Source organism: Oncorhynchus mykiss, chromosome 15 (assembly GCF_057628025.1).
Source record: "Oncorhynchus mykiss isolate SJ-2025 chromosome 15, ASM5762802v1, whole genome shotgun sequence".
In the NCBI taxonomy this organism is placed as follows: Eukaryota; Metazoa; Chordata; class Actinopteri; order Salmoniformes; family Salmonidae; genus Oncorhynchus; species Oncorhynchus mykiss.
The window spans coordinates 9,400,001-9,412,313 of record NC_143036.1 but is presented as its reverse complement, the minus strand read 5'-3'; the positions used below and the strand labels follow the sequence as shown (position 1 = coordinate 9,412,313).

Sequence of the window (12,313 nt, the reverse complement as noted above, 5' to 3'; positions counted from 1 at the left end):
CACTGCAGTCTGCATGCATCACAAGGCACTTCATTCAGCGGCTGGAGGACGAGGTGCAAGGTCGGGAAAACACCAGTAGTCAGAACAGGTCTGAGGGCTCCACACAGAAGGCATCAAACCGCTTGTTAACAATATATACAGTGGCAAGAAAAAGTATGTGAACCCTTTGGAATTACCTGGATTTCTGCATAAATTGGTCATCACATTTCATCTGATCTTCATCTAAGTCACACAATAGACAAACATAGTGTACTTATATTATTATTATTATTATTTAAACATTCACAGTATAGGTTAGAAAAAGTATGTGAACCCCTAGGCTAATGACTTCTCCAAAAGCTAATTAGTGTCAGGAGTCAGCTAACCTGGAGTCCAATCAATGAGACAAGATTGGAGATGTTGGTTAGAGCTGCCTTGCCCTAATATAAACACTCACTAAAATTTGAGTTTGCTATTCACAAGAAGCATTGCCTGATGTGAACCATGCCTCTAACAAAAGAGATCTCAGAAGACCTAAGTTTAAGAATTGTTGACTTGCATAAAGCTGGAAAGGGTTACAAAAGTATCTCTAAAAGCCTTGATGTTCATCAGTCCACGGTAAGACCAAGTGTCTATAAATGGAGAAAGTTCAGCACTGTTGCTACTCTCCCTAGGAGTGGCCGTCTTGCAAATATGACTGCAAGAGCACAGAGCAGAATGCTCAATGAGGTTAAGAAGAATCCTTGAGTGTCAGCTAAAGACTTACAGAAATCTCTGGAACATGTTAGCATCTCTGTTGACGAGTCTAAGATACGTAAAACACTAAACAAGAATGGTGGTCATGAGGGGACACCACGGAAGAAGCCACTGCTGTCCAAAAAAACATTGCTGCATGTCTGAAGTTTGCAAAAGTGCACCTGGATGTTCCACAGCGCTACTGGCAAGCTATTCTGTGGACAGATGAAACTAAAGTTGAGTTGCTTGGAAGGAACACACAACACTATGTGTGGAGACAAAAAGGGACAGCCCACCAACATCAAAACCTCATCCCCACTGTAAAGTATGGTGGAGGGAACATCATGGTTTGGGGCTGCTTTGCTGCCTCAGGGCCTAGACAGCTTCCTATCATCGACAAAAAAATGTATTCGGAAGTTTATCAAGCCATTTTACAGGAGAATGCTAGGCTATCTGTCTGCCAATTGAAGCTCAACAGAAGTTGGGTGATGCAACAAAGCAACCACACAAAACACAGAAGTAAATCAACAACAGAATCGCTTCAACAGAAGATAATTAGCCTTCTAGAGTGGCCCAGTCAGTGTCCTGACCTCAACCCGATTCGAGATGCTGTGACATGACCTCAAGAGAGCAGTTCACACCAGACATCCAAAGAATATTGCTGAACTGAAACAGTTTTTTTAAAGAGGAATGGTCCAAAATTCCTCCTGACCGTTGTGCAGATCTGATCCGCAACTACAGAAAACATTTGGTTGAGATTATTGGTGCCGAAGGAGGGTCAAATAGTTGTTAAATCCAAGGGTTCACATACTTTTTTCCCTCCACTGTGAATGTTTACACGGTGTGTTCAATAAAGACATTAACACCACTGTCTATTGCTGTGACTTAGATGAAGATCAGATCAAATGTGATGACCAATTAATGCAGAAATCCAGGTAATTCCAAAGGGTTCACATACTTTTTTCCCTCCACTGTGAGTGTTTACACGGTGTGTTCAATAAAGACATTAACACCACTGTCTATTGCTGTGACTTAGATGAAGATCAGATGAAATGTGATTACCAATTTATGCAGAAATCCAGCTATTTCCAAAGGGTTCACATACTTTTTATTGACACTGTATTTTACATGTAATTTAACAAGTCATTTAAGAAAAAAACCTTATTTTACAATAAGTCCCTATGGGACTCCCAATCACAGCCGGTTGTGATTCAGTCTGGATTCGAACCAGGGTGTCTGGAGTGACATCTGAAGCATGGAGATGCAGTGCCTTAGACCGCTGCGCCACTCGGGAGCCCACGAGGGTCAGAGTTATAAAGTCTAAGCCTTACAGTCCTGTTTCTCAGACTTTGCTAACATTTGAATCGTGTGTATTTGTTCATGCCTTTTGAAGTTGAGATGATTCTACACATACCGTACGTTCAGACCTGTACTCTTGGACAAGCAGACCATTTGGTGGTGCTGGTTGCAGGTGGACAGACTGAAACAGCCACAAACATTACAGAAAGGTAGAACAGATCTCCCTAATGAACAGGACCCAGCAGGTGTCCCGCAATAATCCTTTCATAAGTATATATATATATATATATAAGTATATATATGTATATGTACCTGTCTACAATTAACACTATCACCATAATGTATTAACATAAAATGATACATCATACATGTTCCTATACATATTTCTACAGGCTTTCTAAAGTGTTGGAATGTCCAGTTTTGTTCTGAAGCTACTTGTCATTGGAGAGTCACCTGGCTGCAGTTTGAGCCGTAGCCACTAGAGGGGGATAGTGCCTCTTCCTGGTGCTGAGAGGACTGCTCTTCTTCTGTCTTTCCAGAGACGAAGCTGGGGAAGGTCTGTGCTCGGGTCATCAGGGTCATCGTCAGGCTAGTACCTGGAAACAACAGAAGGCCCGTGGTGAGGAAGAGGACCGTCTCTCTGGCTATACTACATCCCAATGTCCATACTGGTACATACCACAGGTTGGAGTGCAAATGTGTATCACAGGCAGCTGTTGGGACCTTAATTGGGGAGGACGGGCTTGTGGTAATGGCTGGAGAGGAATCAATGGAATGGTATCAAATACATCAGATATATTTCCATGTGATTGATACCATTCCATTTACTCCATTCCAGACATTATGATGAGCCGTCTTCCCCTCAGCAGCCCCCTGTGACGTGTATGTATGTAATTACATACGTAGGTATGGTACTAGGTGCGTACTTACGTACGTATGTAGGTAGGTAGATAGGTACATGCTAGGTAGGTAGGTATGTACCACAGGAGATTGGTGGAACCTTAATTGGGGAGAACAGGCTTGTGGTAATGACTGGAGCGGAATGAACGGAATGGTATCAAATAGATCTAACACATGTTTTCTATGGTTTCCAAGTGTTTGATGCCATTCCATTTAAGCCGTTCCGGCCATTATTACGAGCCGTCATCCCCTTCAGCAGCCTACTGTGATGTACAGTTCCCAGTGTTTGCTTTGTTGTACTGTACAGTCCTAAACATTTAACATAATTCGGTGCACCACAAAACAACCTCAGTAAAAACTCCTCTCTTTATTAATTCAAATGAATTGTCAAAATTGCTTCACGCTTCCTGTAATTGAATATCTGTGGAAACAGGGATGTAAATAGATACTGGTGTTCAGGTGTTCTACACTGCAGGTGTTCTATAATGCAGGTGTTCTATACTACAGGTGCTATATAATGCAGGTGTTCTATACTGCAGGTGTTCTATAATGCAGGTGTTCTATACTACAGGTGTTCTACACTGCAGGTGTTATATAATGCAGGTGTTCTATACTACAGGTGCTCTATAATGCAGGTGTTCTATACTACAGGTGTTCTACAATGCAAGTGTTCTACACTGCAGGTGTTCTATAATGCAGGTGTTCTATACTACAGGTGCTCTATAATGCAGGTGTTCTATACTACAGGTGTTCTATAATGCAGGTGTTCTACACTGCAGGTGTTTTATAATGCAGGTGTTCTATACTACAGGTGCTCTATAATGCAGGTGTTCTATACTACAGGTGTTCTATACTGCAGGTGTTCTATAATATAGGTGTTCTATACTGCAGGTGTTCTATAATGCAGGTGTTCTATACTGCAGGTGTTCTATACTACATGTATTCTACACTACAGGTGTTCTATAATGCAGGTGTTCTATACTACAGGTGTTCTATACTACAGGTATTCTATACTACAGGTGTTCTATACTGCAGGTGTTCTATACTGCAGGTGTTCTATACTACATGTATTCTATACTACAGGTGTTCTATACTGCAGGTGTTCTATACTACAGGTGTTCTACACTACAGGTGTTCTATACTACATGTATTCTACACTGCAGGTGTTCTATACTACAGGTATTCTATACTACAGGTATTCTATACTGCAGGTGTTCTATACTACAGGTGTTCTATACTACATGTATTCTATACTACAGGTGTTCTATACTACAGGTGTTCTATAATGCAGGTGTTCTATACTACAGGTGTTCTATACTACATGTATTCTATACTACAGGTGTTCTATACTGCAGGTGTTCTATACTACAGGTGTTCTATACTACATGTATTCTACACTGCAGGTGTTCTATACTGCAGGTGTTCTATACTACATGTATTCTACACTGCAGGTGTTCTATACTGCAGGTGTTCTATACTACATGTATTCTACACTGCAGGTGTTCTATACTACATGTATTCTACACTGCAGGTGTTCTACACTGCAGGTGTTCTATACTACATGTATTCTATACTACAGGTGTTCTATACTACAGGTGTTCTATACTACATGTATTCTACACTGCAGGTGTTCTATACTGCAGGTGTTCTATACTACATGTATTCTACACTGCAGGTGTTCTATACTGCAGGTGTTCTATACTACATGTATTCTACACTGCAGGTGTTCTATACTACATGTATTCTACACTGCAGGTGTTCTATACTGCAGGTGTTCTATACTACAGGTGTTCTATACTGCAGGTGTTCTATACTACATGTATTCTACACTGCAGGTGTTCTATACTGCAGGTGTTCTATACTACATGTATTCTACACTGCAGGTGTTCTATACTACATGTATTCTACACTGCAGGTGTTCTACACTGCAGGTGTTCTATACTACATGTATTCTACACTGCAGGTGTTCTATACTACATGTATTCTACACTGCAGGTGTTCTATACTGCAGGTGTTCTATACTACATGTATTCTACACTGCAGGTGTTCTATACTACATGTATTCTACACTGCAGGTGTTCTATACTACATGTATTCTACACTGCAGGTGTTCTATACTGCAGGTGTTCTATACTACATGTATTCTACACTGCAGGTGTTCTATACTGCAGGTGTTCTATACTACATGTATTCTACACTGCAGGTGTTCTATACTACATGTATTCTACACTGCAGGTGTTCTATACTGCAGGTGTTCTATACTACATGTATTCTACACTGCAGGTGTTCTATACTGCAGGTGTTCTATACTGCAGGTGTTCTATACTACATGTATTCTACACTGCAGGTGTTCTATACTGCAGGTGTTCTACACTGCAGGTGTTCTATACTGCAGGTGTTCTATACTGCAGGTGTTCTATACTGCAGGTGTTCTATACTGCAGGTGTTCTATACTACATGTATTCTACACTGCAGGTGTTCTATACTGCAGGTGCTCTATAATGCAGGTGTTCTATACTACATGTATTCTACACTGCAGGTGTTCTACACTGCAGGTGTTCTATACTGCAGGTGTTCTATACTACATGTATTCTACACTGCAGGTGTTCTATACTGCAGGTGTTCTATACTACAGGTGTTCTATAATGCAGGTGTTCTATACTGCAGGTGTTCTATACTACAGGTGTTCTACACTGCAGGTGTTCTATACTGCAGGTGTTCTATACTACATGTATTCTACACTGCAGGTGTTCTATACTGCAGGTGTTCTATACTAAATGTATTCTACACTGCAGGTGTTCTATACTGCAGGTGTTCTACACTGCAGGTGTTCTACACTGCAGGTGTTCTATACTGCAGGTGTTCTATACTACAGGTGTTCTATAATGCAGGTGTTCTACACTGCAGGTGTTCTATAATGCAGGTGTTCTATACTGCAGGTGTTCTATACTACAGGTATTCTACACTGCAGGTGTTCTATAATGCAGGTGTTCCAAGTGCAGGTGTTCTATGCTGCAGGTGTTCTATACTGCAGGTGTTCTACGGTGCACGTGTTCTATACTACAGGTGTTCTATACTGCATGTGTTCTATACTGCAGGTGTTCTATACTACATGTATTCTACACTGCAGGTGTTCTATACTGCATGTGTTCTATACTGCAGGTGTTCTATACTACATGTATTCTACACTGCAGGTGTTCTATACTGCATGTGTTCTATACTGCAGGTGTTCTATACTACATGTATTCTACACTGCAGGTGTTCTATACTGCATGTGTTCTATACTGCAGGTGTTCTATACTACATGTATTCTACACTGCAGGTGTTCTATACTGCAGGTGTTCTATACTAAATGTATTCTACACTGCAGGTGTTCTATACTGCAGGTGTTCTATACTACATGTATTCTACACTGCAGGTGTTCTACACTGCAGGTGTTCTACACTGCAGGTGTTCTATACTGCAGGTGTTCTATACTACAGGTGTTCTATAATGCAGGTGTTCTACACTGCAGGTGTTCTATAATGCAGGTGTTCTATACTGCAGGTGTTCTATACTACAGGTATTCTACACTGCAGGTGTTCTATAATGCAGGTGTTCCAAGTGCAGGTGTTCTATGCTGCAGGTGTTCTATACTGCAGGTGTTCTACGGTGCACGTGTTCTATACTACAGGTGTTCTACACTGCAGGTGTTCTATACTGCAGGTGTTCTATACTACATGTATTCTACACTGCAGGTGTTCTATACTGCAGGTGTTCTATACTGCAGGTGTTCTATACTGCAGGTATTCTATAATGCAGGTATTCTATAATGCAGGTATTCTATACTGCAGGTGTTCTATGCTACATGTATTCTATACTACAGGCGTTCTATACTGCAGGTGTTCTATACTACAGGTGTTCTATACTGCAGGTGTTCTATACTACAGGTATTCTATAATGCAGGTATTCTATACTGCAGGTGTTCTATAATGCAGGTGTTCTATACTACAGGTGTTCTATACTACAGGTATTCTATACTGCAGGTATTCTATACTACAGGTGTTCTATACTACAGGTGTTCTATACTGCAGGTGTTCTATACTACAGGTGTTCTATACTACAGATATTCTATACTACAGGTATTATATACTACAGGTATTCTATACTACAGGTGTTCTATACTACAGGTGTTCTATACTGCAGGTGTTCTATACTACAGGTATTCTATACTGCAGGTATTCTATACTACAGGTGTTCTATACTACAGGTGTTCTATACTGCAGGTGTTCTATACTACAGGTGTTCTATACTACAGATATTCTATACTACAGGTATTATATACTACAGGTATTCTATACTACAGGTGTTCTATACTACAGGTGTTCTATACTGCAGGTGTTCTATACTACAGGTATTCTATACTGCAGGTGTTCTATACTACAGGTGTTCTATAATGCAGGTGTTGTATACTGCAGGAGTTCTATACTACAGGTATTCTATACTACAGGTGTTCTATACTACAGGTGTTATATACTACAGGTGTTCTATACTGCAGGAGTTCTACACTACAGGTATTCTATACTACAGGTGTTCTATACTGTAGGTGTTCTATACTACAGGTGTTCTATACTACAGGTGTTCTATACTACAGGTGTTCTATACTGCAGGTATTCTATACTGCAGTTGTTCTACACTGCAGGTGTTCTATACTACAGGTGTTCTACGGTGCAGGTGTTCTACACTGCAGGTGTTCTATAATGCAGGTGTTCTACACTACAGGTGTTCTATACTACAGGTGTTCTATACTGCAGGTGTTCTATAATGCAGGTGTTCTATACTGCAGGTGTTCTATACTGCAGGTGTTCTATACTGCAGGTGTTCTATACTACAGGTGCTCTATAATGCAGGTGTTCTATACTACAGGTGTTCTACACTGCAGGTGTTCTATACTGCAGGTGTTCTATACTACATGTATTCTACACTGCAGGTGTTCTACACTGCAGGTGTTCTACACTACAGGTGTTCTATACTACAGGTGTTCTACACTGCAGGTGTTCTATACTGCAGGTGTTCTATACTACATGTATTCTACACTGCAGGTGTTCTATACTGCAGGTGTTCTATACTACATGTATTCTACACTGCAGGTGTTCTATACTGCAGGTGTTCTATACTGCAGGTGTTCTATACTGCAGGTGTTCTATACTACAGGTTTTCTACGGTGCATGTGTTCTACACTGCAGGTGTGCTATACTGCAGGTGTTCTATACTGCAGGTGTTCTATACTGCAGGTGTTCTATACTACAGGTTTTCTACGGTGCATGTGTTCTACACTGCAGGTGTTCTATACTACAGGTTTTCTACGGTGCATGTGTTCTACACTGCAGGTGTGCTATACTGCAGGTGTTCTATACTGCAGGTGTTCTATACTACAGGTTTTCTACGGTGCATGTATTCTATACTACAGGTATTCTATACTGCAGGTGTTCTATAATGCAGGTGTTCTATACTACAGGTGTTCTATACTACAGGTATTCTATACTGCAGGTATTCTATACTACAGGTGTTCTATACTACAGGTGTTCTATACTGCAGGTGTTCTATACTACAGGTGTTCTATAATGCAGGTGTTGTATACTACAGGTGTTCTATACTGCAGGTATTCTATACTGCAGTTGTTCTACACTGCAGGTGTTCTATACTACAGGTGTTCTATACTGCAGGTGTTCTATACTACAGGTGTTCTATACTGCAGGTGTTCTATACTACATGTATTCTATACTACAGGTGTTCTACGGTGCAGGTGTTCTATACTACAGGTATTCTATACTGCAGGTGTTCTATAATGCAGGTGTTCTATACTACAGGTGTTCTATACTACAGGTATTCTATACTGCAGGTATTCTATACTACAGGTGTTCTATACTACAGGTGTTCTATACTGCAGGTGTTCTATACTACAGGTGTTCTATAATGCAGGTGTTGTATACTGCAGGAGTTCTATACTACAGGTATTCTATACTACAGGTGTTCTATACTACAGGTGTTATATACTACAGGTGTTCTATACTGCAGGAGTTCTACACTACAGGTATTCTATACTACAGGTGTTCTATACTGTAGGTGTTCTATACTACAGGTGTTCTATACTACAGGTGTTCTATACTACAGGTGTTCTATACTGCAGGTATTCTATACTGCAGTTGTTCTACACTGCAGGTGTTCTATACTACAGGTGTTCTACGGTGCAGGTGTTCTACACTGCAGGTGTTCTATAATGCAGGTGTTCTACACTACAGGTGTTCTATACTACAGGTGTTCTATACTGCAGGTGTTCTATAATGCAGGTGTTCTATACTGCAGGTGTTCTATACTGCAGGTGTTCTATACTGCAGGTGTGCTATACTGCAGGTGTTCTACACTACAGGTGTTCTATACTGCAGGTGTTCTATACTACATGTATTCTACACTGCAGGTGTTCTATACTGCAGGTGTTCTATACTACATGTATTCTACACTGCAGGTGTGCTATACTGCAGGTGTTCTATACTGCAGGTGTTCTATACTACAGGTGTTCTACGGTGCAGGTGTTCTATACTACAGGTGTTCTATACTACAGGTATTCTATACTGCAGGTATTCTATACTGCAGGTGTTCTATACTACAGGTGTTCTATACTACATGTATTCTACACTGCAGGTGTGCTATACTGCAGGTGTTCTATACTGCAGGTGTTCTATACTGCAGGTGTTCTATACTACAGGTGTTCTACGGTGCAGGTGTTCTATACTACAGGTGTTCTATACTACAGGTATTCTATACTGCAGGTATTCTATACTGCAGGTGTTCTATACTACAGGTGTTCTATACTGCAGGTGTTCTATACTACATGTATTCTATACTACAGGTATTCTATACTGCAGGTGTTCTATAATGCAGGTGTTCTATACTACAGGTGTTCTATACTACAGGTATTCTATACTGCAGGTATTCTATACTACAGGTGTTCTATACTACAGGTGTTCTATACTGCAGGTGTTCTATACTACAGGTGTTCTATACTACAGATATTCTATACTACAGTTATTCTATACTGCAGGTGTTCTATACTGCAGGTGTTCTATACTACAGGTGTTCTATATTACAGATATTCTATACTACAGGTGTTCTATACTGCAGGTGTTCTATACTACAGGTGTTCTATACTACAGGTATTCTATACTGCAGGTGTTCTATACTACAGGTGTTCTATAATGCAGGTGTTGTATACTGCAGGAGTTCTATACTACAGGTATTCTATACTACAGGTGTTCTATACTACAGGTGTTCTATACTACAGGTGTTCTATACTGCAGGAGTTCTACACTACAGGTATTGTATACTACAGGTGTTCTATACTGTAGGTGTTCTATACTACAGGTGTTCTATACTACAGGTGTTCTATACTGCAGGTATTCTATAATGCAGTTGTTCTACACTGCAGGTGTTCTATACTACAGGTTTTCTACGGTGCATGTGTTCTACACTGCAGGTGTTCTATAATGCAGGTGTTCTACACTACAGGTGTTCTATACTACAGGTGTTCTATACTACAGGTGTTCTATACTGCAGGTGTTCTATACTGCAGGTGTTCTATACTGCAGGTGTTCTATACTACAGGTGTTCTATAATGCAGGTGTTCTATACTGCAGGTGTTCTATACTGCAGGTGTTCTATACTGCAGGTGTTCTACACTGCAGGTGTTCTGTACTACAGGTGTTCTATAATGCAGGTATTCTATACTGCAGGTGTTCTATACTGCAGGTGTTATATACTGCAGGTGTTCTATACTACAGGTGTTCTATAATGCAGGTGTTCTATACTGCAGGTGTTCTATACTGCAGGTGTTCTATACTGCAGGTGTTCTACACTGCAGGTGTTCTATACTACAGGTGTTCTATAATGCAGGTATTCTATACTGCAGGTGTTCTATACTGCAGGTGTTCTATACTGCAGGTGTTCTTAACTACAGGTGTTCTATAATGCAGGTGTTCTATACTACAGGTGTTCTATACTACAGGTATTCTATACTACAGGTGTTCTATAATGCAGGTGTTCTATATTGCAGGTGTTCTATACAGCAGGTATTCTATACTACAGGTGTTCTATACTACATGTGTTCTATACTGCATGTATTCTATACTACAGGTGTTCTACACTGCAGGTGTTCAATAATGCAGATATTCTATACTACAGGTGTTCTACGGTGCAGGTGTTCTACACTGCAGGTGTTCTATAATGCAGGTGTTCTACACTACAGGTGTTCTATACTACAGGTGTTCTATACTACAGGTGTTCTATACTGCAGGTGTTCTATAATGCAGGTGTTCTATACTGCAGGTGTTCTATACTGCAGGTGTTCTATGCTGCAGGTGTTCTACACTGCAGGTGTTCTATACTACAGGTGTTCTATAATGCAGGTGTTCTATACTACATGTGTTCTATACTGCATGTATTCTATACTGCAGGTGTTCTACACTGCAGGTGTTCTATACTACATGTGTTCTATACTGCATGTATTCTATACTGCAGGTGTTCTATACTACAGGTGTTCTACACTGCAGGTGTTCAATAATGCAGGTGTTCTATGCTACAGGTGTTCTACACTGCAGGTGTTCAATAATGCAGGTATTCTATACTGCAGGTGTTCTACACTGCATGAGTTCTACACTGCAGGTGTTCTATAATGCAGGTGTTCTATACTGCAGATGTTCAATAATGCAGGTATTCTATACTGCAGGTGTATCCATTTTTACATCAAAGACAGTATGTGTTATACACAGAGGCCTCCAGTGGATCCTATCTGGTCTTGTCCAGCTGTGGCTGGATCCTATAAGGAGGGTGTTGGCTGTGTGGTCACTGGTTTGGTCCAGCTGTGGCTGGTTCCTATCTGGAGGGTGTTGGCTGGGTGGTCACTCGTCTGGTCCAGCTGTGGCTGGATCTATCTGGAGGGTGTTGGCTGGGTGGTCATTCGTCTGGTCCAGCTGTGGCTGGATCTATCTGGAGGGTGTTGGCTGGGTGGTCACTCGTCTGGTCCAGCTGTGGCTGGATCTATCTGGAGGGTGTTGGCTGGGTGGTCACTGGTCTGTGCCACTCTATGTCTGCCTGTGTGTCTGCCTTTGTGTCTGTCTGCTTGTCTGTCTGTCTGCCTACCAGTGACTCTTCCACATAAACCATGGGCGTGGAAGCAGTGGCAGAGAGAGGATGAGGACTATTTGATTACAGAGGGAGCTAAAGGGGGTGGGGAAAGAGAGAGAGAGAAGCCAGTGTGATGTGAAGTGGGGTGATGTGAAGCCAGTCACAGCAATGGGTTTCATACAGAACAGGTGGAGTGAGTCACACACACAAGTCAAATGATCCACTTCAAAATGTTCCCAGT

At 41.1% G+C, this 12,313-nt stretch overlaps 1 protein-coding gene across 1 annotated transcript in view; it reads right to left on the bottom strand.

Moving 5' to 3' along the window:
* Positions 1-1,686: 1,686 nt before the first annotated feature.
* Positions 1,687-12,313, bottom strand: part of LOC110490900 (docking protein 6-like) — a 131,338-nt gene continuing 120,711 nt past the window's right edge. Inside the window, exon 8 of the mRNA XM_036945723.2 lies at positions 1,687-2,609. Within this exon, the coding sequence (XP_036801618.1) occupies positions 2,452-2,609 (158 nt within the window). The 3' untranslated portion in view covers positions 1,687-2,451. The remainder of the gene's footprint in view (positions 2,610-12,313) is intronic.